Source organism: Gambusia affinis, linkage group LG20 (genome assembly GCF_019740435.1).
Source record: "Gambusia affinis linkage group LG20, SWU_Gaff_1.0, whole genome shotgun sequence".
NCBI classification, from domain to species: domain Eukaryota; kingdom Metazoa; phylum Chordata; class Actinopteri; order Cyprinodontiformes; family Poeciliidae; genus Gambusia; species Gambusia affinis.
In genome coordinates this window covers 4,694,546-4,721,857 of record NC_057887.1, presented here as the reverse complement: position 1 = coordinate 4,721,857, position 27,312 = coordinate 4,694,546, and the positions used below count along the sequence as shown (strand labels likewise).

The 27,312-nt window shown below is 39.1% G+C and overlaps 2 protein-coding genes across 4 annotated transcripts in view; one reads left to right on the top strand and one right to left on the bottom strand.

Annotated features, from left to right (window-relative positions):
- LOC122823739 (ras-related protein Rab-26) overlaps nt 1-27,312 on the bottom strand; it is an 84,605-nt gene that overhangs the window by 12,914 nt on the left and 44,379 nt on the right. Inside the window, exon 5 of the mRNA XM_044103673.1 lies at nt 18,491-18,543. Within this exon, the coding sequence (XP_043959608.1) occupies nt 18,491-18,543 (53 nt within the window). The remainder of the gene's footprint in view (nt 1-18,490; nt 18,544-27,312) is intronic.
- Nucleotides 3,257-7,425, top strand: LOC122823738 (NHS-like protein 2). 3 transcript variants are annotated; one of them, XM_044103669.1, is made up of 3 exons: nt 3,257-3,295; nt 3,960-4,987; nt 6,277-7,425. In XM_044103669.1, the coding sequence occupies exons 2-3, from the start codon at nt 4,000-4,002 to the stop codon at nt 6,315-6,317; spliced, it is 1,029 nt and encodes a 342-aa protein (XP_043959604.1). In that variant the 5' UTR covers nt 3,257-3,295; nt 3,960-3,999; the 3' UTR covers nt 6,318-7,425. The 3 variants fall into 3 exon arrangements, with proteins under 3 accessions (XP_043959604.1, XP_043959606.1, XP_043959607.1); XM_044103672.1 differs by lacking the exon at nt 3,257-3,295 and having other exon boundaries at nt 4,005-4,027; nt 4,104-4,987; XM_044103671.1 differs by lacking the exon at nt 3,257-3,295 and having other exon boundaries at nt 3,730-4,987.

Here is a 27,312-nt window from a genome sequence, read left to right as displayed (position 1 = left end):
TAAATGTTTGGATGTAATCACCCAGCTCACATCTACCACACAGTTGAAAGAACCGTTTTTATTCCCACAGAAGGTTCTCCATCCTGACAGCCTTCCACCTTTCAAGCTTCCCTTCCACAAATAAAAATCTGAGATCCTTTATTCTACCAACCAAACGACAGGGGAACAGACCTCGAATCTGTGTTCTCCGTTTCAGCTCCGCCTGTCTCTGAGTTCTAACACCATGAACACAAAGCTTCAAACACAACGACTCTCTACCGGATTTGAGTGCTAAGTTTGCTCTGGGCCTGTTGTTCTCTCCATCTCCTCCATCTTTAAGTACATTGAAAGCAAACCACTCTCCTGGATGATGTGCAGTCCACTAAAATGAAAGAAACACTCAACTCAAGTGGAGACGGTGAGCTGAACAGAGGGCTGCCGTTACCATTTCAAGCATCAATAAGCACATATTGACTCTTGCTAGCAGGGAGCAGACGCAAACATATTTCATTGCTGTTGAAATAAACAGGAAAAAAGGTCAGAGCTTTCTGTTAAACACAGATTCTGTATAGTGCACACACGCAAACACACCCCCACTTGTCTTCCTCTAGTGTTCAGTGTGTGAATCATCAGAAGAAGAGCTCTCAGATCAGCAGTAATCCCTCCCCCCGTGTGCAGGCTTACAGTATCCCGAGAGCTTTACATCGTTTCATTACACTAAGATCAATGGTGCAGAGCCTGACCCCACGCTCCCCCAACAACACACAAACCTGCCAATTACTCACGTAGCCTTTAAAGATCCCGGCAGCCTGGGGGTGGATTAGGTGAGGAGTGGAGGGGGAAGGAACCCCAGTTTGGGAGCTGAAAGTGATCCGACTTCAAAAGGACTAGCTGTTGACACGCGGAGTCAGAATGTATACGGTATGAGGCGGGACGCGCCGAGGACACGTGTTCGGCCGGGTTTACATGTGATGCTTTGTGACTCACTGTCAGATTTGGAACGTTTGCACAGCTTCCAGTTCGACACGTTGACTTTTGTGCACAGACAGACCAAACAAAAAAAGAGAAGGAAAGAGAGAAACAGAGAGAGAGAGAGAGAGGAATGGCCAGACGCAATCAAAGGGCTGCCAGTAGTTGGCTACCTTGCTGCAAGGCCTGATTATGAGTGACCTAAAAAGGCTTTCAGGTGTTGAAGAAAAATTCAGTTTGACTAATTAAAAAGTTATTGCTGGCCAGACAGAGATTTCAGGAGTTTCTAGAAGCCAGAAATGTATATATTGCTACAAATCCTTCATCCTTTATGGTTCAAATTACTAAAATGGGATCTCGCTCAATGTTCACCCTGTTCAATTAGAACCCTTTTTGAGCCCAGTTTGGTACTGAAGTAGGACCCAACCTCACACTGCATTCATCAACTAGCCAAATATGGTTGAAGTGTTGCACATGATCTCCTCCTAAATGACTGTTAAAGAATCAATATAGAAAATGACACCAAATCCAAAAGCAAAAAAATTCAGAAGTGGACTCCTAAAGATGATTTTCACTGTTTAGCGATTGAGTTAAACTACCACTTGTTTTACATTAATATCCAAATTCCTTCACTGAAGGGGTCATCATGTCAGCTACTGCTGCCATCAACTTAACATCGTCACGTCGACAATGGAGTTACCCAGGCTTTGAGTGGTTAACTCAGTCTCTTTACTAGACAAACGTATTGACTGAGATTTTATGGCAACTCAGAAAAGGCTCATCATTCAAATGAATGAAGCAGATGAAAATATGTTAATATGGGCTTGCATTCCCAATAGTTGTAAGCAATAAAATGCTAACAGCTATCCCATTTTTAACTGACCACCACCAAGAATCTTTCATGTCGAGGTTCAAACACAAGAAAAGGAACACAAAAAATGATTAATCAGGAACGCACTTCAAGTTTTTCCATAAGTCATACAAATAGGCCTGAAATATTATAAATAGGCAACAATTTAAGATTTTGTTTTGAATATCTTAAAATGAGCATTTATGATATAAGAAGAAAGCTGGTTATGTTTTTACATTTGGCAGATGTTTTTATCCAAGGCGACTTGCAGGTGAGGATGGAACAATGTAGGTAACGTCAGAGCTATTTTTTATTCAAATCCTGATGGCACATATTTACTTCCATATTCAGCTAGATCTGTAAGAGTTTCTTGTCGATAGACAGTCAGTGACCCCCCAGTTCTGACAACTTTGTATTAATACTGCATGACAGAGTCTGGGGTGTTTTGAGTGTAGCAAAGACACTGCTAGCTTTCAAACCCTTGACAACTGAAGTAAGTCATGACACTAACCTTTGTGAGAACAGTCAGGTTGAGAGAATCTTTTCCATTAACCACTTTGCAGGCTAACACTAGTTACTTGAAATACGTACGGATAGCCAAAGGTAGAAAGTGCAGCTCAAGGAACACAGCTATTCTCTTTTAGGCTGACTGAAGACCCGATGTGCCATTGGCAGAAATATCAAAGCACAGGCTGGTCTTCACAGACCAGTTAGGAGAGCCTGGTGGTAGTCATGGTGGGAGATGACCAAAGACTGCACCGGCAGATGGGTGGTATGATAGGTCATTTGTAAAGTTACATCAAAACAATCTTTTGACTTCTTGCAAAAAAAAAATAAAAAATAAAAATCTGGACCAAAAATTACGTAAACATCGCAACTAATTGGCAATATCACCTCCCTAGGAGACGCCCTGCTGGTGGTGTAAACATTTCTGCCTACAGTTGGAGCAGAGTTTGTGCAGCAGAAAGTAGTTACGAAATGCGTGAAAGCAAATGTCTGTAATCATTTAGGCTGTTTAATCTTAAGACAGGGAGCACTTAAATGTAAACACCATGAGGAGAAGACATTTAAAATGTAAAGCAGCCAAACCGATGCCAATAAGCCCCACAGACTGAGAGGACATTTAGTTCTTTGTAATGGCTTTTCAACACAGAATGTAAAACTGCTAGTGAGTTAGAAAAGAACTGATTCATAGTGGTTATGGTGAGACCATGATCACGTCTGTATACCTCACAACAACCCTGGGAAATGTCTTTCTTAAAAGTCTTCACACACTTGCTTCATGGTACGATAGCAACAGCTGTTTGCCAACCGTGTTTGAGAGATGTGATTGCATGGCAGAGTGAGAACCGAGACATCTGTGGTTCTCAGGGTGTTACTTTCAGGAAGTTGTGGTAAGATTTGGGTGGACCGCTATGAGACCAAGACGGAGAGGGGATGTTACTGACAAACGTTCTGAAGAGATTAGTCGAGACTGAGATCAGGACAGCGCTGCAGGTAAAGAGCTTCTCACGTCTGATATTTTACATTTCATAGCTTGATAAAAACCTTAATATTTGACAACTGTGAAAGAAGTAAGTGCTCACTAAAATGCCATCACATTTTTCAGAATATTTGTAGAACATGTTTCCACTGATCAATTCTGCTACACCAGTTTTTTTCTTAATCAGGAGAAGTGTCATACATTTGTAAAATGTAAGAAAGAACAAACTTTAAGGAAAGATCAGCATCAACAAAGGTAATGTAATAAATCAAATGGATTCCTTTAAAACCATTTCAGAGTACATAGTAAATCTTTTTTGACTTATTGTTTCTCTGTGGACTTCAAAAGCCACAGTGAACCTTTTATTAAAAGGGTTCTAAAATGTTCTTCTCAAATTTAAACTTTGGATAAGAAGGATTTGTCATCATGAACAATTAAAGGAAAGTGTTTATCTTCAGAATGTCAGTCCTCATTAGGAAATGACATTCCTAATGTTGTTTGTCTGATGTACAATGTTTAGGACATGTGTTGCCGCTCCTGGAAGAGTCTCTGTTGTGAAAATTCAGTGGTTTTGAAACTTTATTTTAAAAAGTCCAGATGGGTATGTGCTGTTCCTCTTTTTAGATGTAAAACATCCTGAACACACCCCTTCCTTCTTCTCTACATGTTTCTCCTTAGAGAGTTCTTTACACACCCAGGTTCCACTTAACCAAGCAAGATGAAGAAATGCTCCACTCCTATTAATGGTAATGGAGATATAGCCTCTGCTTTTCACAGCTCTGTTAAAATGAGAGAAAAAGTGTGTCATGTAAATACCGTCAGCATCAGAGCACAGAGCAGAGAGAGACCAGGGCCCAGATGTCCAACAACACGCAGCCACGTCCCCAGAGAGCGACTGAACTTGACATCCAACGTGAGCTTGTGCTCTCATCAGAGACGCTGGTCAGTTGACCTCATTAAATGCCAGACACTGCCTGTCATCATGGTGAGGAAGAACAAGAAGGAACCTGACCCTCCTCAGCGCACTGCTTCCCTTCTGCGACTAGACACATCCTCGCATTCGTCTTTCAAGCGATACTCATGCCCCCCCATTGGGATCTTTTCATCGACATCTTCCTCTTCTTCCTCCACCTCCTCCTGTTGTTCCCCAACTTCTGTTCCCACATCCGTCATCATCGGCCCAGATCCTTTAGGATGGAAAATACAACCCAAATTCAGGTCTAACTCCTCTCAGAACCGCACCAAGAGGCTGTCTCTGCAAATCCCTCTTCCTACTCTCCCTACTCCCAGCTCTCCAAACCTGGAACCTTCATCTCAAACCAAACCTCAACTGAAACCCAAACCTTCCCGCCGCCACCACTCCGAGTCCTCTGCCTTCCTGAAATCGCTCGGAAAGACTCTGCCTGTGGTGACTCTTGAGCAGCTCCATGCTGTGCATCTCCGGCGAGTTAGCCTTTCCGATGAATCGGACGACGTCTTTGATGAGCCGGGTCAAAGCCAGGGAAGGGTGACTGCTTCACCCCGGAAAATACCGCCCTCTGTCCCAGAGAAGACAGCCATGGCCAGGAAAATAGCCCAGCTGATTGCTTGTTCAAGGAAGCCTGACAGGCCAGTTACAGCCAACATCAACAAGATCACTGCAATGAAGCCAACGTCTGAACACTGGCAGAATAACGGCCATAACAACATGTGTGCCACAAAAATGGGTGAGTCGCTCATAGAAATCAACTTTTACAATCTTGTAAAGGATGAAATTTGTCACCTAAAGCTTAGTACATTATTTATTAATCAAGCAATCCAGCAAGAGGTGCACTGCAAAAACTTGGTTGAAAGATGACATAATGGATATAAAAAAAATGTGACAAAATCCTAAGTGTGCTGGAAGGCCAACAGTTTTAGCTCATTTCAGCAAGATAAATATGATGTTTTGTTAATACAATTTCGTAAAATAGCATTAGGTTGGTCACCGTTTTCTCAGTTGAAGAAACATCTGTGTTTGTATGAGAGAATGTTGCCCAAGTCCAGTTCATCATGTAACTTTTAGATTCCCTTCTGCTCCAATGCTGGTATCAAATTAGCAGTCATTTAGCTCTGCAGAAACCCCGTAATTAGAATTTCATTTGATTTAGGTATAAAAAATATGTTAGTCCTTCAGTACGGAGACCTAGAAAAGCACAATATGTAGAACTTTTTCAACCTTTTAGAGAATTTCCCCATTTTTCTACAAACTGACTGCAATTGTTCATTCTTAAACATGTCTGTGAAAAATATTTCTCTTTTTTTAACCATTTAATTCTGAAATATTCTATAATTTCAGGTCAATCGGTCACATTTATGAGGGTTGTAGGAAGGTATGAGGTGTTTTACTTTGAGGAGGACTGCATAATCCAGGGGTGTCAAACTCCAGTCCTCCAGTCGCCGTCCTGCAGTTTTTAGATGTGCCACAGGTACAAAACACTGGAATGAAATGGCTTCATTACCTCTTTGTGTAGATCAGTTCTCCAGAGCCTTGCTAATGACCTAATTATTTTATTCTGGTTGACTGCAGCAGCAGAGGCACATCTAAAAGTTGCAGGACACCAACCCTTGAGGACTGGAGTTTGACACCTGTGGAACAATCAGTAAACCCTCTGAGTTAAACTTCTGAATGAAGAAGAATATTTATTGTAAAATACACACTGAGAAAGCCGCTTTAAATCCATTTTTCAGTGCGAGTTGAAAATTTGAAGACGCTGATCCAATTTTGGAAGTTTAATGTCAGTTTACTCGCCCCACAAACATCACATTATCCTATAAAGTCAACTTATTTAAAAAAAATAAATAAATAAATGATGCATGAGGCAGTTTTTGCAGTTTGCCCTCATAACAAAGTGGACAGCCCAGAGTGTTCTTAACTTTCTGATTAACTTTCAGTGATTTTCATTAGGATGTGGAGAGAAGAAAGAGACGGGCCTAACACTTGAAATCGGTGCTAACCGCATTAACTTTCTTTCAGCCGAGCTGCATCTTGATAACATCTGCAACAGGAACAGGTGAACCCCACGCTTCCCCGGCTGTGAAATGTGAGGAGATAACTGAAGAGTCTCCTCCTCAGCTTCACAAATTACGACCACAGGGTGTAAAGCCGAGAGAACAAACTGTCCCCGAAGACAAGTTCAGTCAAGTTTTCCTTTTTTATGGTTTTATGCTCTAAGGATTAATATTGCTGAAACTGTTGAAGCCAAAATTGTGTCATTACTGCAATATTTTACTTTTTTTGCCCCCCTAAAGCATCTGTGCCTTCTTGCAATTGCAGTCTATGTTTTGTTTGTGAAAATTATTGGTGTGACTGAAACTGTTTGTACAAGCCCAGGTATGCAATTACTTTTGAATTAAACTTAGTCAAATTTGTTTGTTTATATGCAATTACCTCATCTGAGTTGAACAAAAAGTCTGAAATAAAGATAATGAGGCGTCATGATTTAACTACTGTTTGTAGACATGTCAGATTATGTGTGTGAAAAACACCGCAGATTCCCTTTATCATTAAAAACAATATGGAACAATATGAGAATGCTGAAATTATCCAGCAAAAATTAGCTTTTTATGAATAAGATTTCAAACTAAATCCTAATGTGCACAACCCGAGTTAACAATAAATTTGACTTTGCACTTCCTAGAGGGATAACATTTTTCTTCACAGTGTAATAACTCTGGGAGGTGTAGATAACCACCTAAATGTTATTAACACATTAATCCTCATCTACACTTTAATTCCCGTACATCCAGGACCCACTAACCCAGAGTGGGTGATAAGATTGTAAAGAACCGTTTTAGGGAGAAGAAAGTTGTTAATAAGCGTATGAAGCTGTCTGTTGCCCCGCGGCTTCCTCAGAAAGTGACAATGAAACTTTAAACAAGCTTCAGAGGCGGTTAAGTTCAAAACCTCCACTCTGACAGAAACATCTGTCTCTACCTAAATATCATGCTACATATTGAAGCTTTAAAGAGAAGCCAGAAAGATTTCCTTCCCTTTTCAGCCTCGTCACCAAATTTTTGTAGCTTTCATTGGTGTGGAAAAAAAACATGGAACAGTGGTGAACCTTCCCAGGACCGGATGTCTCACCAACGTTACCAAGGATGCAGCGATAAGAAAATATGAGCTGATATCAATATCCAAAATTAATATTGGATATTAATCCAATATGAATTAACATTAGATTAATATCCAATATTATTATTAATAACCAATATTAACTGATGCATACATTTTATAAATATTTCACTACCCTTTAAAAAACAATCATAACACTAACTTCATCACTGCTTCAGACAAACTCTCCACAATCCCACGCTGCATCACTGTCACATAACCAACCAAGAGGAGGATGGACAATACAGAGTTAAGTTGATCTACTTATTTTAGTTTAAACAGAGGTGTAGGTAGTTTAACGTGCTGAGGAAGTAAAGAAAGGAAGTAATGTGCAGAAGTTAAGATGCAGAGTGTGACTAAACTCCTATCAGACACACACCCAGATGATTTGCATTCGACTCATCCTGATGTTACAACAAATGACCAGGTAGAGCTAGAAGACATTAAATTAAAGGTTTAAAGCATATGGATTCGTCACACACTGACATTTCTTTCTTCTAATTTCGATCTTTATGGCTCACAGATACCGAAAAACCAAAATTCAATCAGAAAGATACAGAACAGGCTGGAAACAAATATTTACAAAAGTTCATTTTCTTAAGCTCAAGTAACAAAAATAGAAGGAAATACAATTTCAAAAGTAAAACTGTGTACTACTTTAAAATAAATGTGCATTTCTGTGCATGAAGTAAAATTATGGAATATTTTGGATAAGGAGTAGGAAAAATGCTTTACTATAAATCCATTTAAAACACTTTACATGAAAAAATTGATTAACTCTAATACATTTTGAGTTAAAGAGGAGAATGATATACTGTTTGCAGCTTTTATAGTTAATTTCATCTATACGGCCCTTTACTTTGTTATAAGAGACTGGTTTGTATAACATTGTTCTTCTCCCTGCTTCCTTTTCATAAGTGTATTAGTAAATTAATGATGGAATCTGTAAAGTCGAGTGAATAAACTGATTGACTGACTGAAGAAGAAATACGTGTGGGAGAGGCTTAGTTTTGAACTCTATTGTTTAATACAATATTAATCCTCAAAAGGAATTGACATCAGGAAAATGGAAAAATTCATTCAAAATAAGAGTTGACAAAAAGAGGTGATGTTGAATTCTCCAGATACTGATATGAATGCACTGGGAGTCTGAGATTTAAGGTTTAAATGCATTTTTTGACCTGCAGAGGCCAAACAGATGCTTCATGCTCTGCATCACTTCCTGCAGACTCCAATCAACATGCTGCTCTGTCTGCAGTCTGAAAGCCAAGTGAGGAGGTTCTGCTGTTCATTCAAAATCATACCGCACTGTCACTTCTCATTGTTGGCGCTTCGAGGACTAATTTACTTCCCAGACACCTTAATTACCATGACAATCATGTGAAGAAATAGTTTCAAATTTCTCCTCCTTCCTTTTTCGTTTCACTCCTGCTACTTAACTTGCCAGGGAACTCGATCCTATCCCAGCTGTCTGTGGGATCATTTTAAAGGCTCAGCCAGCTGCACTTGCATGCTAAATAAAAAAAAAAAAAAGGAAGTATTTTTGCCATGATTACAAATGAGAACAGATGTCAGAAAGAGCCACAGGTATCGTCAGCAATCACTGAGAGGTAGCACAGCATCCTAACAATGTAAAATCAGTAAAGGGGCCAGTAGAATGAAAAACACAGCAGACAGCCGTCCCAAGAAGCTGCCATAGATTGATTCATCCAGAGACATTTCTGCCGTTTCATGATTCCTTCCATGTTTATTTTAAATTAAAAATAAAATCTGAATATTCATAAAAAACAATTACACATCTGAACATAATTGATCAGTATCAGGTTAAAGTATAAACTCCCAGTTAAGGATTCTCAATTTTGTTTTGTTACAACTGCAAACTTTAATGTATTTTGAAGCTGCAGTATGCAACTTTTATTAAAAAAATTAATAATTATTTGTTGAAATTGTCACTATGTCAACATTACGTTATGACAGATAATCTGTGAAAAGAATGAATGAAAAGTGTTGAAAAAGTGCTCTTCTGCCAATTAGAAATAACCAATCAGAGCCAGGAGGCGGGTCTTAGCGCTGTCAATCATCCTCCGTGTGACCTGCTCATTCCAACTTCTCTTTCCACCCCCTTGTTCTCTGCTACGCTGCAGCTAACAGAGCCTGTTGTGAATGCTAACTAGCCTCAGCAACTTGCCATTTTATACTACAGCTACTCCAGAAAACAGAGCCTGCCATGAATGCTAAGGCAAGTTAGCGTTGAAACCAAGACTGCTGATTAAACGTTTTCCTGGAATGGTAAGTTCTTCCTCTGCTATTAGCACATTGAGCAGTACATTTTCCATTTAAAGCTGTTTGCTTCAGCTAATTAGCATTAGCTTAACAAAGGCAGTGATTCGTGGAAAGTTTTCCATTTTTCTGATGTTGCTGCTTTTAGCACTTTATGCTCAATTTACTTTCTTTATTCTTGTGTGTAAAGAAAGCCACTTTATGTTGTAATGTTTTAAGTTTACATTTTTTATCCAATTGAAGCTCCCATTATGCTGTTCAACATAAAGCCTTCCATCTATTGCTTTGTAAGCAGATTCAGTCAAATCAAAATGTATTAGCTAATTATGTACCTTAGATCTTATCTGGAAATAAGATTAGAAGTTTGAACATTAAGTATGAGAACCCCGGATACAGAGGAAGCCAGGTATCTGAAGTTAGAACCCTGGAATAAATGAGTTTATTCATTTTAGAAAATAGAGTGTTATTCTCAGGCGAGACATCAGAGATGGAAGATTGCCCTGTTTTCCCCACATATAGATGCTGGTGACCCAAAATGTGGCTTCACAGTATGTGACATGTCATGCAGTCCTTCTTTTCCAGGTGTCTTGGCATAAAAAAAAGTAGCAATTTTTGCTGTCAGTGCCTGTCACTGCAGCCTGCCTCTAAAAAAACTAAATAAAAAACCAGAAATGAAACATAGCAAGACAGTGGCTCCGTCGCTGTCAGCATGATTCTACATGTACAAATAAATTTAAGGTCAAATGCATTTTACAATGTTTTTTTCTGTGAATTTATGTTGTGTTTTTGCTTTTGTTTCAAATTAAACCACCAGGAAAATATGCAACTTAACACTTTAACGTATTATGATGTTCAGCTTGCAGAATTAATGCTTAATGGGGAAAAGATATAGCCAGCATTTGTATTCTGCTGTCTGTGCCTTGATAGCCTTGATAAATAAAATTATTTTCAATCCAGTTGCTTTCAGAAGTAACAAAAAACAGAATATTCTCATTATAAATACTGCTGTTCTATTAAGATACTAAATGAAAAACACAGCAGACAGGTCAGGGAGAAGTCTGCAGAGTTAAACACATATCCCATTACATCTACAGTATGTAACTTTTAATAAAAATGTGTTGTTTTTTTTCACATAGTTGTTAAAATTGTCACTATGTTGTGACTGGATAAGATGAGACGAATAATCTGTCATAAGACTGATATCTCCTATCTTCATGAACCGCTCCTGACCAAAACCAACCAATCAGAGGCAGGAGGAGGGTCTTACGACTGTCAATCATCCTCATGTATTCACTGCCAAATGTGCTAACAACTTACCGTTACAGGAAAACTGCTTCCATTCATCATCATCATCTGTGGCTATACTAACTAGCCCTAGCATTCACGGCAGGCTCGGTTGTGTGGAGCTAGCTGTAGCGTAGCGGAGAGCCAGGAGGAGGATGTGAACAGTAGCAGGTAGGAGGCAGAGGAACCTTATGTTTTCACAAATTATCCCTCTCATGTTACTCTATCACGACATAGTGACAGCTTTAGTAAATATTCCTACATAAGGTGCACAACTTTTCATAAGCAAGACTTACCATGAAGCTGAAGTGAATCTATTCTAGAAAATTTCATGGGAATTGATTTCAAATAAATAACCAAAACTTAAAAAAAAAGTGTGAGTGAGCCGGACAGATGGAGTCCGAGAAGAGATGACGAGACGTAAAGCGGGAGAGGAGGAAATCTTCTTCCACCCGGCGGGGTGAGCAGCACGGGCTGAACACGCTGAACACGCTGACGCTTATTAGTCCACATGAGCGTGTGACGGCACATCATGTGAGCATTGTGTCAGAATTTGTTTACCCAATATCTGCACAAGTTTGCATATGTGGGTGTTCAAACTTCTCTGCTTGGTTTGGCAGTAGAGTCAAGAAAAGGCAGGAAAAAAACAAGGTTAGCATCAAGACTAGACACTCTGAACCTGATCCCACCTCATTATCCCTGTTACAGCTCGCTGAGAGGTTCTGTGAAATGCTGAACATTTCTAGCTGCAGGATTTTGATTTTAGACATTCATATAAGTTCCTCTATAGGTGACATATGTCAAAATGTTGTAGAAATGTCAGTACAGGTTCTTCTGAAACATTTGTCAGATTTCTTCGTCAGTGTGTGGCAGTCTAGTCTCAGAGTAATCCGACAGTCAATCATACACTTTAATAACACACTGTGTTTAGGACTGTTTCATACAGATGGTCAATATTAATACTTCACACAGTGACAATGAAGTAAGTTTTGATATTCATTCCATCGTCAAGTAGCAACACATAAATATGTAAAAATAGCCTTTTTATCAGATTCTACTATGCCTCATTTAAGAATGTTTGATTAGCCATAATCAGCAAACTTGTGGGATTTATGTCAACTTCATTCAATTTTATCTCCATTTCAGAAATTATATTTTATCAGGGATTAGGGTTAGGTTTGTAGAAATTGAGATTGAAACTTTTTAAATTAAAATTTTCTTTCAAAATACAGGCTGTTCTGAAGAATTCAAGTGAGAATACATTGTTCATAATTTAAGCAAACCAGGAATGAAGCTATTACAGTTTCTCCTGGCAGGGCTAGAAACCTGAATTAACATTGGGTTTAAAAAACCCTTTCCCAGCTTAATTGTCTATTCTTTGCACTTTGCATAATGATGGGACACAGGCTGGCCTTTTCATGCTGCTTCCATCCGCCACTGATAAGCCAGCTAACAGTGGGGCTTTTTAGGAAAAAACACAAAATAAACCCCACCGTGGTTACCATGGAGGCGAAGGGCAAGGAGCTTCAGGGAAAAAGCAGCACAGGCAGAAGAAAACGAGACAGATTTAAAATCGTAACATAAGACGTCAATTTACTGAAACGAGAAACAAAACATATAAAACTTTGGCAATAATTTAATTATTACTATTATAGCTGGAAATATATGGGCCACCATTTGGAAAGTTACACAGAAAAAAATGAACAACATAATTTGGGATTTTTAGGCTGAAAAAAATGTGGGTGTTCATTTTCAAAATTATACCTTTATTTCACGAGCTAAATATTTAGTTTAGTGTTATATTCATTCATATTTAGGTTACAAATTAAACAAGTACTTAGTTTGTGAACTAAACATTTAATATAGTTGTGAATATTTTGTACAAATTAAATATTTATTTTAACTAAATATTTTTCCCCAAACAAAATAAACATTTTCCAAACTAAACATTTAATTCTCAAACTAAAAATGTATTTTTCAAACTAAATATTTTTGCTCAAAACTAAATATTTAGCAAGCAGGCTAAACACACGGCTGGTTATCAAATTATTTAGGTTGTTAGCTAAATATTTTGCCCATAACTAAATGCTTAGGTCCATGCTAAATATTTAGCTAATTTGCTAATTAGCTCATTGTTAAGCAGAAGTGGAGTATCAAAATAAAAGCTGGATTTTTGCAGACTTCTACATGAACCTTGCTGGACGCACATGAACAACACATTATTTTTCTCTCTCTAAATAAACCAGAATATTGTTGTTTATTTTTTATTGTGCAATTTGGTCCGCCATTTTTCTTCCCCACTGCCCCCCATTCTGCATAAACATTTATCTAGTCGTGTGCCAGCAGACACCAGGTGCATCACATTGATTTCTACTCTGTCTCAGAAAAACAAATCTCTCCTGCTGCAGGAAGGTTTCCATTGATTTAAAGATTTAGTGATCTCCCTCCCCTCGTGGCCTTTGAGCGGCCGCATGTTGGTCAGTAGAAGGCCCGCTGTATGTTTGTGCTTCCTGCCGCACTTCTTGAGTTTTTTTTTTTTCCCTTTGCTGGCATTTAAGCAGAAATCCTAACCCAACAGGGTGTCCTGGTGCCATGGCAGCAGCTGTACAGCCTCGATACGAGCACTTTAAAACCTTCAGCTTGCTGAAATGCTGCCGCTCCACACAGCTGATGATGTGTCTTTTAGAGATTCGGCAGCAGCCTGAGGTTGATGTTATTTGGCTGCTTCTAGCACTTTCCATGCAGTGATTTGTTTTATTTGTTCTGATTATTCAAATTAAGCCGCAGACGGCTATAATTACACCGAAAGACCAAACAAGCTCGGAACATTTTAGCATAATTAGCATTGAAAACTGGACACACCCACCATTGTGGGAGACAATAACGCTCCAATTAAATGTCAGCAGGGATGGCAGAGAAAAGAAAGTATTGCTCAAGAAGTAGTTGGCATGACAACAATCACAGGACGACAGTAAGTTATCCATTAAGTCCCTTATGTGGATGGATGTAATTATAGCTTTTATATAATCAGAAAGACAACCATGATTTTTTGCCTGTGTATCATTAAACTAGTTGAAAGCACATTAATCTTAGCGTGTTTAGAAGTTTCAGCTGTGGAGGCAAATAAAACATGGTACATTATCTGTGTGATAATAACAATAATGCTTTCACTCTTAATTAAACCGAAATGTGTCAGTTTAACAAACTGTCTTATGTAGCTATTAAAGCATGTGCTGAAAAGCATCGAGTCACTATATAATATAATCATATTTACCTGTGCACATTTAGACGCGTGCAGTTCACGTGTGATGTCATCGATTTGTGGAGATTCCCAGAATGAAACAAAGCTAAAGATGTTACCGCTTTGTTTTATCCCGTTTGATGTTTGCCTGTCACAGAACACGTGTGGGAGATTTTTGTGTTACAGATTTACAGTAAGGAAAGCTGAATGTGCCAATAGACAAGATGTTTGAGATGTAGAAGAGTTGTTTATATCTTATTTTAGCATGAGCATTTATTGAACAAACAGAAACAAGGACGGTACCATTAGATGATGAAGTATCACACTGTAAATAACCAAAAAAAAAGGGGGAATCCCACAAGGTTCAGTGTTGAGACGCCAACTTTTTAGTTTAAGTCTAAAAGTCATTGAAGTGTCGGGACAGAATCTGTATTTCAACAGATGCTATTTTTTGTGACTGGAAAATTATTGTAGAAATATTGTTGACAAAAAGGTAAACCTCAAAAATGCAATTTTTCCACTTTAATGAAACAAAATTTATTAACCTTGGTGACCATAAAAGGAAACATTCACTATGGGAGTAGATTAAATCCCAAAATAAAATGTACCTGAACTTGTCTTAAGAGTAATCATTCAATGAAAAGTATGCAAAAATATTGCAAACTTCAATAAAACTAAAAGTGTTTTGAACATAATATCTTACTTTTTTGTGCCGCCCGTTTTGAGTTGCTGTATAAGGATTTTGGCAACAATATGCCAAAATCCATTCTAAACCTCAGCTTTATTAAGCAGAGCAATATGAATATTACATAATCTTTGCCATTACATTCACTATGTAAATTCACTATGTAATGGCAAAGATTACAAGAAGTAATTCATGCAAAAAGAAATCTAGCCACCAGGTTCGTGCTTGTGAGAGTCTCATCGCTTCGAAACAACAGGATTTCTAGTGAACAAAAAAGTGCAATTTAATAACATTTTAAATGATAATCTGCAGGGTTAACATTAGCAGTCAGTGATCGTAAATGTTTATCCTTAGTATTTATCCGTGGAATAATCCTCAACGTCAAAAAAACTTACTTAAAAAGGGTCTCAGACAAATGCAAAGAGGCCAAAGCATTTTGCATTCTGCATAAAACCTTTTCAAATGTTACGCATTAGAGCAAATGTAAAAAAGTTGGCTGTTCAATTAGACGACCTAACAGGCTAGAGATGCAGCAGCAGTGATAAAAACAGCAAAGAAAGGCAGATGGAAGAGGGCCTTGGGTGTGCTTGTTGGCAGCAGTGAAAAGAAGAGCGAGAGAGAGAAAAGGAAAGCATGGGTGCAGTTCACCGGCAGACAGTGGGAGATGGACAGCAGCAAGACCCGCTTCTTTATCTCGCCATCATTTCGCTGCCCTTCAGCCTTCACCTCCAGCCTCAGCTGCTAATGGATTCACACTATAGGAGGCAGCTTTGTGCAGCGGCCTTGGAAAGCTGTGTAGTCAACATGAGTTTAAAATAAACTCATCTGTTAATCCACTTGGTGCAAGGTTCTCCCCCTGCTGAGGCACACTGCTATATTTCTCTCTAACAAGCAAGAATTAACATGAATTTTGTATTAGCTTAGCATACGAGAGTAAAAGCCGCATGGTTTAATGGGATTTATGCGCAGTACATTTAAACCATGATGTATTTATGCATGCAGAAGTAAGAGGTGGTAGAATAATGTCCACTTAAAAGCGTTAGATAATTAGAATTGTGCTAATTTTAACAATGTAATTTTAATACATGGACACGACTATTGGAAAGGTCTTTGTTTTTAGAGTTTTAATTGGTTTAGTAGTTTTACTTTTTCCACACGTTGGTAAATGTTTTGGGTACAGATTTCAAAAAGGTATCATACTGCACACATTGGTTGGGTACTGAATACTCAACAGAAGACACCATGTGTGGAGATGTGTTGACAACAGGAACCAAACTTCACCATCACTCTACTGTTCTTCTTCTCCATAAAATATATGCAACACCAGTCAGACATTTTGTATAATGTACTTTGAATCTGTTTCCAAGCTCTGCGTTGAACAGGTGTTGTCTCTGAACGCCCCGGAAACAAATCCAGCCTGGTCAACAATCACACACACACACACACACACGCACACTGTTCATCAGCCTCCTACTGGGTTTGCAACTGCTCTGGCCATTGGGGCTGTTTTGTCCTGATGATGGGAACTAAACACACTCACTGCCTAACAGTGGAAACCTCAATGCGTCTCACTGAAGCCGTATCAGAGCTGTTCCCTGACACGAGGGAGAACAAAGGATTAGTCTGCTGAAGGGAAGTAAATGAAAATTGAAGCGACGCTGCTTCCTAAATTTGAATTAAGATGGATTAAATTTGCTTCACATGTTTGTTTTTCATCCCAGAATTGAATTCAAGGTTCAAAGAAACGTTTTCCCGCTTATGTGTTCTCTGGTTGCTGCAGGAGTCATGCACTCAACAGAACTGGCTCCATCTAAGGGTGGCAAGAGGAACAGCACTATGGACAGAAAGCCATGAGTTTGTCAGAAACTTTATGTGGAACAAAGCAAACATGTGGAACATGGCGCTCGGCTCCAATATTAAACTTTTAGCTTAATGCCAAACTCAAAATGGAATGGAAAATTATCAGGCACCATCATTCTGAACACATCATCTGGTTGGGTAAATGTGGTGGCAGTATCATGCTGTGGGTTTTTGTTTTTTTTTGTTTTTTAAATCAGGAACAGGAAAGCTGGCTGGAATGGACGGAATGAAGGAGTTAACTAAATAAATAGCAATCCTTTGCTAAATAGTTGAGATCAAACCATAGCCACTCGTTGGAATGTCCCAGTCAAAGTCCAGACCTAAACAGAACTGATGATCTGAGGCAAAAGTTGGAAATAACTGATGATCCCCATCCAATCTGACAGAGCGGAAAATATTTTGTAGAAAATAGGATTTGTTTGTGTGCTTTTTTTTTTGTTCAATCACATAAACTCCCAATAAGATACTCTGAGGTTTGGAGTTATGATGCGACAAAGTCTGACTAAAGCTTTCACAATAAATCAATCACACAATACATTAAAATGTTTGATCATTTCCATTGTGCTGATCAATAGTTTTTGAAGGGCAGTTTTGTTTACCGACTTCATAATCCATCCTATTTATGGGTTCAGCTGTAAGTGGTTTTACTTCAGTTTTATCATTTTTTGTATTTTTCTTTTAGACAGTTTGAAAATCCAAAATACCTTAAAGTTCCAGTGGTACGTGTTCTTAACAAAATTAAAGTCTATTGATCTCTGAGAGGATGGGCTTTATCATCATATTACTTGAAAATGGTCTTAAAACAATATTATCGTTTATCGCGATTAATTCTGGGACAATTTATCAGGCAGCAAAATTTGTGATGGCGACAGGTGTGAATGTGGAAAAGTTCAGGCGTGTGAACACATACTGTATAACGAGCATCCATGGACACCGCGGTATCACACAAACACACACTTATTTACACGCGAGACTCTCCTACAACGACCATGTCCAGCTCTCATCTCTGCTCCGTGTTCATCAAAGGAGAGAAATGCGGCGAGCAGAGAGGAGAGCAGCACCAAATGGGACAGGAAATGGCTGCAGAATAACGGAGGAAACTTCACACACCAGAAATTGGGACTACAAAGAGATCCGTCTATTAGCAACAGCGCGAGCTCTTATCTGCGCGGCCCATGCTGCTCACTTTCGTCACCTCCCTCATTTGCTGCCGTTGTTGTGATCCTCACTCAGTGGCCTTGTTGTTCATTATCTGACGCTGGCGGGGGAGTTTCAGCGCACTTGCAAACGGATCGGAGGGGAAAAAACTGTTGCACACGTTAAAATATGGTGGATGTAAATTATACTTCGGCTTTGGAGGCGTCAAGGAAACAATTTACAAAAGAGGAAGGACTGATGGTAGACTGATGGTCAGAGATGCTGCAATGACTGACGAGTCCATTTTTAAAGAGATGTGGAATTTCACACAGCAGATCTCCCTGCTGTTTTTGATCAGGCATACAGCTTACCTACTGTGAAGTTAATCTGCTATTAACCTCATGAACTCTACGCCAAAGAGAAAGAAAACAGTCTGCTGGTAAATAACGAGCTTTGCCCAAATAACACGACGTGACGTTCAGGCTTGTGGATTTAAAACCATTCTGATATAGAACGCTACCAACACTGCATCAGAGAGGGAGAGAGAAAAAACCCCAAAGACGAACATCTTTCAAGGTGATTGATCTTACCCTGATGTTGTCAAAGGACGCTCTGTTGGTGACGTCATACAGAAGCAGCAGAGCTGGGAGGAAAGAGACAAGACAAAAAAGAAAAACTGTTTTATATTTAGCTTTATTTTATCTTTAAAAACCCAACAAACCCTGCAGAGGAACTCCTGTCAGGCTTTAATTCAGCTTTAGTTTCTGCCAGATGGCCACTAATTCATCTCAGTGCAGATGTTAAAAAGTGATGGTCAAACAGGGACATCGCACCACTGGGAGAGGATTTATTAAATGAGAGAACAAAGATTAAACAAGACATGACGAGTGACTCTGGAACTGTTTACCTTCAGTTTCTTTTATCGGATCTGCTACTCATTAAACGTCGACATCTTAACATGTTTATAGCTCATGTTTTTTAGTCATTTATATTTTAAAGTAGCTATCTGCATATAAGAAAAGAAAAAAAGAACAGTCTATAACCCGCCTTCTGGATAACAATTTGCAGAAATTTGCAAAGGTAAAATGCAGGGGGAAAAAAAATAAAAAATGTAAATGGATTACAGTGTTGGCTCAGGAAAGTGCTGAACTCTGCTCTTTAGCGCAGCATTCGTCTGCTCGCTGACAACATAACTGCACATGTGAATCCTAATGAGCTCCAGCAGCTTCGCGCCGCCACAGAGAATAATATCACCTCAGGCGTGTTTTTAGTGGAGAGATGTGGGCATTATGAGGCTCTGCAGGACAGGAGGAAAATCATTACACCTACAAGGCCCATTTTACCTCATTTTCACAGATGGCTTAACCTTCGACTGGAAAATGTGCCCTTAGGCTATTACCTCCACAACACTTCACCACTTCCTGCCACATGTAATCCCCACAGTCCTCGTCTCCGTTATATATGTGTCACTGTCCCGTCCTGTTTTGTTTTTTCACTTTTCCCCTCCGTACTCGACCCTTCTACATCTCAGCCGTAGCTGCTACGTCTCCAGATCCAAATTGAATTAAAAGTTTGGCTTGCGTATTCCAGCCAGGCATGTCTGTGAAGGGCGTTTAATGAGTTGTAATCACTGAGTGCTGTCTGAGCGTGTCAAACCAAGAAACGCCAGATGAGGAGGACAGTGGAAAGCACCCAGAAGGAGCGGGAAGATGTGACCGACGAGTTAATTTCCTCTCTCATTGCTGGTCTGCCACTGTAAGGCGATCACAGCAAACCACAAGGAGTCCATACACACACATGCGTACACACAAAATCCAATTAGGAAGACAAAAGGAAGGAGAAAACATTGTCAAAAATAAAGCCCCAACACCTTCAATTCAAAGGCTTTACTTTAGCCGGTCAACAGTTTTCTCCTGTGGGAATGAGTCATTATTTCACAACGTGGGACTTTGGTTTTAATCAAGCATATTTCTTGGTTTCAGAAGGTGTTGTGATGTTTTATCTGTAAACCGTGCCAGATCGGAGCCTGGATAATTATTCCTAAATAATGGCCGAGTGTCTCTTGTGAACTCTCCATCTGCCAATTACTGAGTCTGCAAACCCGGTGCTGAAAACACACCAAACAGCAACATGCAAAAAAAGCTGTGTAAGTAGGGGTGTTTAAGAAAAGAACGCCTGACCTAACAGAGTCAGCTAAATGCAGCATGTGAAATTTAATCGAGACCCTGAGAAGTACGAGCTACCAGTGAGAATCTGTCTAAACCTGCTGAAGAACCAAAGTGGTCTGGACTGGGAGTCATTTAAGTCAATTCAGCTTTACAACAGACGTCGACTAAACAAGTTGACTGGAGCGTATTTGGAGACAAAGGCATGTAAGGAGAAAAAAAATTGTACACAGCTAAAGTAAGTGTGAAATACTCCGCAGTTGTGAAAGCGCACATGCCAGAACGCACTGCTGCAGAATTTGTTCTACGGTAAAACCACTTAACCTTTCAGTTTAACACGTCTGTTATGGAACATGGATGAGACAGAGACGGTTTGTCGGAGACAGAAATTGCGTTGGATGCAGAACGGACCTGTGAGGTGAAGAACATGCTAGAATCACAGTATCCTGACACAACAAGCCCTACAACAGACTCAAGGAGTCTTGGCGGACTCATCTACACAGTGATGCAGAGCCGTCTAAACACAGAAATTATCCCCAATCAACATCCAAGAATACCGGCAGTCTCTGTGCAAAGGTCCAGTGTAAATAAACTGGCCAAGGCGGTCGTTTTGATTGCTGTGCAATTTGTTTAAATACTATATCAAACAAAAACAAAGCTTTGCTGTTTTAGTTTTTACATTTATTGCCCAAAAGAAAGGAAATACAATCATATCTACCCATTTTGTTCTCAGCCAATCAGTTTGGATGCAGCGAGTTTTGAGCTGGACGAGAAATTTGGCAACTATTGTTCAAGGAGCATCTTCAGCGTGCTTGTCCCCAAACAAAGGCCATGCGGTAATTCATTCAGACAATAGGCCTGATTGGGTTTACTCATTTGGGATGGTATAACTTTTTTGCATGTAGCTGAGATGAACTTTACATAGGCCGAAAATGAAGCTGAATAAAAACATATCTAATGTCTGAGATGGCATTACTTTTACCTTTCTGGTTTTGGCGGTTGATCAATGTATAAAGTTACAGATTTTTATCCAAAGGTATAAACGTCCCTGAGATTGTGCTTAAGGACAAACCAAAGAAACCCTAAATAGGTGTCATATCTAAAACACTCATGACTTGCTTCTAAATGACACTCAGAGATATAAAGACTTAATTGCTTAAAATTTTCTGTTTAGTCTGAAGCCTTTTCTATAAAGCACATCTTTGTACAGATGTGCTTTATCATTGGTCAAACGTATGAAAGCCAGTAATGTGCTGACTCTGTTTCGTAGCTACTATGATACTTGATACTGAACGCTGAGCCAATACAAAAGACCAAAAATGGGACGTTGAGCAGACGTCCAGGCAGAGTGTTTACATATTGAGTTCAGGACAGTGATCTGTGTGTCTGATCTGGGCGTGAACATGTGGAGAGGTAAACACGAGAAGAAATGCCTGAAAGAACAACCACTCCCTTAATAAATCCACAGCAAACAGAGTGATGTTGACTGGTGACCGACGTGGTTTTCACCCTTTGCCCCCTCATCGTTCCTGCTGCTGTTGTCATTTCTGCAGTCTCCTGTTTAACAGTGGGCGGCGAGTCTTCATCCTGCCATGTCAGTTTTTACAGAACAGTGGATCAATCATAATAGAGTTAAAACTCCCCTCACAGCTGCAGCTCAATGCATTACCGAGGTTCAAAGTGTTACACTATGAAACTTGGTTCCATGATGTGTGTTCAGACATCGTGTTAAACTCTAACTTTCCATTTTCCTTTAATAAAGGAGAAGTCGGATGTTTTTTCTCGTGTTTTCTGCAACCCGGTGTCTTTTGGATGATGAAGATGAAGCTTTGCCTTGTCCTATTTATATCCAACTCTTTTCCATTTGTCTCTAATGTTTTGCTTCCCCCATCACTCTTCACCTCGTTTCTAAATTATTCGCATTTCTTAATTCCTCCCTGCCATCAACACACCCAAGAGTAAAGCTGAACTCTACACATTCCTCCTAATGACCCAATTATTTCAGGGGTGTTGAACCAGATATATAAAACTGAAATGAGATTGTCTGTCATTCAATCCCTCTAAACATTTAGAGACCTTGATAAGCTAGGAATACAAAAGCCATTCAATTTGCTAAATGTAGTGATAATAGTAATAATGCATTACTTTTTTTCTATTTGGAAAGTTTACATGGAGTGGTTCGACATTTGACCTTTTGTGATATTGAGACAATCGGGAAAGAAAGGACAGAGGTGTAAGAGACAAATAGTACTGTCCAGAAATAACGTACCTGCCCAGTTAAAGTTAATCAACTCAATCGGTTGCCATCACCATTTACAATAACTCTTTGACGACTTTGAGTTGATGAGCTACAACAACATTTAATTTCCCTTTGGGATCAATAAAGTATTTCTGAATTGAAGTTGCATAAATTAAGGTATTGACTGGATTTTAAAACCGAGTCCTTCAAGAGCGTCAACATCTTTGATGCTTCTCTATATGCGGACACGGTCCTTTCTTTTGGCTGGTCAGCAGAACATAGATGAATGTAACACAAATCGACATGGATGAAAGTATCAGCTTCTCACAGCATTTTTGTGGGATCGTTACCGTCGTGCAGCTCGTAACAAATGAAAAATAAACAGACGTTTGACACCAGTTCACTCGTTTGAAGGTTGGAAGCGTTTTATTGGGGCCTCGGTGGAATTACAAGTCATAATTTTCTGTCATTTTATTGTCACATCAATTAAAATGTAATTGACTGCGCCAAAGGGAAGCTGACATTTGACACTGCTGCTGTGGAAGAAGCATGTCTGAAATGCCAGCCTGGGATGAATGTTTGATTTGGTCTGTACTTCATGCCTTAACATTTACAGAACTGCTGGCAGCTTCATCGGCCGAGTGGTAAATGGTGTCAGAGCAGATGAGAAATCCATGAGAACCATTCAAACAGATGCTCTAGATATCAAGTCGTAGGTAAAAGAGTAGAACAGTTTCTATGGTGTGGATTTTACGGATATTTTTTTTACCATTGGTTCCCCATCAGCGTGCTTGAAAGGACTGGAGATTGCAAATTTCTACAATACAAGGACCAATAGCAGGAAAAAGCTTTATAATCACCATATGGAGGATGTCGTTAGGACAGGCAGATGGTTTCATTTTGTCAACTAAAGATAAAATGTCAGAGTCACTGGATTATGCGTCTTCAGAGACTGAAAGGGTAGAGAGCCAGAAACAAAGTCATGACATATTGATGGACAAATGGCTCCTGACATTTTTGACCTTGATCACACAAAAAAATACATAAACAAAAAATTTGAGTAATTGCTGTCATCTTTAGAGGACACTGGTACTGTAGGAGTCACAGGGAAAAGATGACAGTTTATAGTTTCAGACAGAAATTTAGAAGGTTTCTCTTACTTAAGAAATTAGATTGAAGAACTATTCAAATCTGTCTGTTTTTATGGATTTATTTAAAAAAACAAAACAAAACCAAAGACCCCTGAGGGGGAGCCTGTGAACCTCAAGGTTAGATGCTCAACTTGTTCTACCTTACAACGCTGTTAGATTTCCGAATGGATTCATTTCAAACTGTTACCCTCCTTCACCTGTGGTGGCGCTGCACCAAGAACCACTGAAGGAAACAACACAAAAACGTCAAACACTGAGCTGAACTTCCTTCACAAAATGGAAACAAAAATTGAGTGGCCTCAGATTTGTCTTTGGTAAAAGACCCTGAGAATTTATCCCTCTAGAATTGGACACATGTGTATGGTTTTGTTGTATTTATCCAGAAAACCTTGCTTTTTAAACTGCTTCCTGCTTTTGGAGCGGTTTCTGGTCTACTTGGCATTCGAACTGCTCCAGAGTTCACTTCAACCAGTTCTTTGAGCTCGCTCTTTTGGGTCTGCATCAGAGTTTGATTCATCGACACCTCCCCAAATGAAATCGGACTTTCTGGGCAAATGAACTACAGCTTGATGAAAGCGAACTAAACGGGGATTGATGTTAATTAATGAGGTATCAATTCTTTACCTTTATCAGATATACTTGAAAACCTTGGCTTGTTAAACTGATCCAAATCACTGAAAGATGTAACGAATAAAGCTTAAAACAAAGAAAGTAGTCTGTTACAAATGTTCATCTGTTGATTAAAAACATCTACTTGTTTTTTTTCTGACAGCCTGAAATGTAAGGTTGTCTGAAAAGGAAGGATTCCCATTAGATGGACAAGATAGGTCAACATCAAATCATGGTGTAACAGAATTACTTCAGGATTTCTTTCCCCCTCCTGAACTCTGTACAAGATGTTAATCTAATCTTATTCTGACATGTCTGTTGAGTTGACATTGTGCGCTGATGAAATCTCTAAAATCCATTCCAACCAGCCCGATTCCCACTCAGACACCAAACCCAAGAGAGGTCTCCTTGATTCCCTTTTATGACCTTTTATAACCCTGGAACTGCAGAAATACACTGTTAGATATGCAATTAAAACAGGAACATGATTTCTAATGTCTTTTTTAATTAAAAATTAGAGTCCTACAACACACTTAACAATATGAAATGGTCCCAACTCGGCAGGATTACAATGAAAGCGACGTCTGGTTGAGATGTATTTAGAGAGCCATTAGTTTCTGTACAACACGGGGAACAAAGAGAGAGCAGTGGGGCCATTACCGCAAAACGAAGCAGCAGGAATCCTCGTTCTCAATATTGCCTAAAATGCTCAATCGTGAAGCGCCATTTGGAGGCATAATTTGTAATGCAGTCATTACCTGTTTCACAAAAATCAATTTTCGCACTCCATTTCTCCTAACTCGTTATCTTTTTAGTGATGAGAGCTTCTTCCAGCGTCTCGTTTGGAAAGGAGATATTTAGGCCACAAAGTGTTTTTGAATCTTAATGTAGTTTGTGCTTTTTCCATTCTTTAGAGTCTAAACTTAAGGAATAATTAATCTGAAGGGAAAATATTAAATCATTATTCTAAAATGCTAACTGTTATTTAGATGTAATTTCTTTTTACTAAAGGAAAAGTTGAAAATCATTCAAAGAGGAACATTTAGTGCTTTTCACAGAATACTTTGTTCCTTTGTGTTAGACAATTATATTCCAATCACGCAGTTAAAAAGGTAGACAGTTTCATATTTAAATTCTTCTACAACGTCACCATTGTTCTCTTTAAAACAATGACTGAAACCGTTTCCTCCAAGATTTCCCTTCTCCGTTCTCGGATTTTGGCCCCAAATCGTTCCCAGGTAACGCAGCTCCTCCTCACTCGCTCCATCTACAGAGCGTGCTTCCTCTGCTCATATTTCGCAGCCTGTGGTTTCAGTTCACGCTGTGGAAATGACAAACTGTCAGGTTCAGTCAGAGAGGAGCGGTGGAGTTGGGCGGGGAGAGGGCTGCAGGTGTGCAGCTGGGTTCTGGACCCGTCCAGACCTCGCTGGTGCCATACACCAGATGGGCCTGGCAGATTGCGCTGGGCTGACTCCAGACGCAGACAGCCAGGATCTTCCTGCTCTCACATTACGGGCTTAATGAATATTACGCTGTAGCATAAATCTGTGCTAAAAATACACCCAGTGAACTCCGTGGGGCAAGAGTGGCCCTTTGAGGGTCTGTTAGGAGAGAAGATTTGATGAATCTCAAAACATGATCTTCTCTGCTGGATTAATCTCCTATCTGTTAAATTAACTTTTCAACAAAAGTAATCTCTTACTTGTTCAAATGTCTGAATTTATAGAAGAAAAAAAAACAACAAAAGTGTACTTTAAGATGAAATACTACATTTTAGTGTGAAATTCAAAACGCCCACGAGTCACATGAGAGAGAAACATTATTTTGACCAATTATTTTGACCAAAAGAATTTGCCGATTTAAGTGAAACTACTGTCTATTTAAATGCAGAGTGCATATATATTCAATAAATTCCAGTCACTGTTATTTCTTAACAAATTACTCGGTTTAAAGTGCAGTATTGTGTATTTCTAAGTAGCATTTTATAGCTCAATCAATCAAGTAACTATGTTATCTTCAACTGTTATAGAAGTGCTGTATATATCAAACGTGACCTAAAAATTGTTTAGAGTTGCTTTTGAAACATGATCAATTACGAATTTAAAGATGCCACTTGACTTAATGTAATGCTTTGATTGCTGATTCTATGTTGCATGACTTTGTGTTTTTGTGTTTGTTATGATGTAAAGCACTTTGAAATGCCTTGCTGCTGAAATGTGCTATACAAATAAAATTTGATTTTGATTTTAAAAGAAAATTGACTTTGCAATTTGATGCTTTTAAATTAGGCTCAGTCCAACACTCCGCCTCCAGGAAGTCATCACAACATCTCTCCTCTGTTAACCCTTTACCAACGGTTTTACCAACGTTGCTCTGAGAAGTTGCTCCTATAATGAGCTCAGCTGATGTGCAGCTCCACCAGGTTTTTGCTAATTGCTGCTGGCTAGTCTGAAGGAGCTGAGTAGAGGAGTGAAAGGGGAGGGCTGCTTTGTGAGGAAGAAGTTTAGAAGCTTGGAAACTGCAGATCCGAGGAGGAGCTTTGTGGAAATAGGCGGGGCTAGGTCTAGCCGGGTGTTTTGCACAGCTGAATGGTTGCCATGGGAGATTTAAGGTTTTCTCAAACATGCGTGAAAAAACCAAGGAAACATTCCACATGTATTTTTGATGGGAATAACATTATAACATCATGTAAAACTCATAAAAGTTGATTTTACATAATGCTGCCCCTTTACATTTCCTGCAGTTTTTGTGCCATTTTTTGTGCTGCTGGTCAGTGGAGACACAGCTGATTAACAAATCTTTTAAATTATGAATTTTTGATCTGTGTCTGCATCAGAATCCCAAGAGTTCTCACAATATAATTAAGGAACTGCCTATTTTCTTTTCCAAGTGCTGCCACTGCTGCTGGTCATTTTACCACTTTGTCTTTTCATATTTTTGCAGTTTTAGAGATTCTCAACTTTTGCCAGACAACAAATTGGGCCATCCACCGCATCATATCGCAAACCCATGTGTCAATTCACATCCCTAATCAGATGGACTTTTCAAGACCCTGAGACTTCGCTAGCTAATATGAGCCAATATAAAAAAAAGATCTTGAGAAATGAGTTTTAAACTAGTCACAAAGATGCTAATGATATTCTCTATATTGTCAAAAGTGATTTAGTAATGAGGAATTTCATAGATACTTGTTCAGAAAAAGCTATTGGTAAAAATCTCAACAACTTCTTGTGTAAAATTTAAAAGAA

What these genes read in the sequence shown, in the direction of transcription:
- LOC122823738 (XM_044103669.1), top strand. Translation starts at nt 4,000, where the DNA reads ATGAAGAAATGCTCCACTCCTATTAATGGTAATGGAGATATAGCCTCT. An exon ending in CATGTGTGCCACAAAAATGG is followed by an intron (nt 4,988 to 6,276) that starts GTGAGTCGCTCA and finishes ACTTTCTTTCAG; the next exon opens with CCGAGCTGCATCTTGATAAC.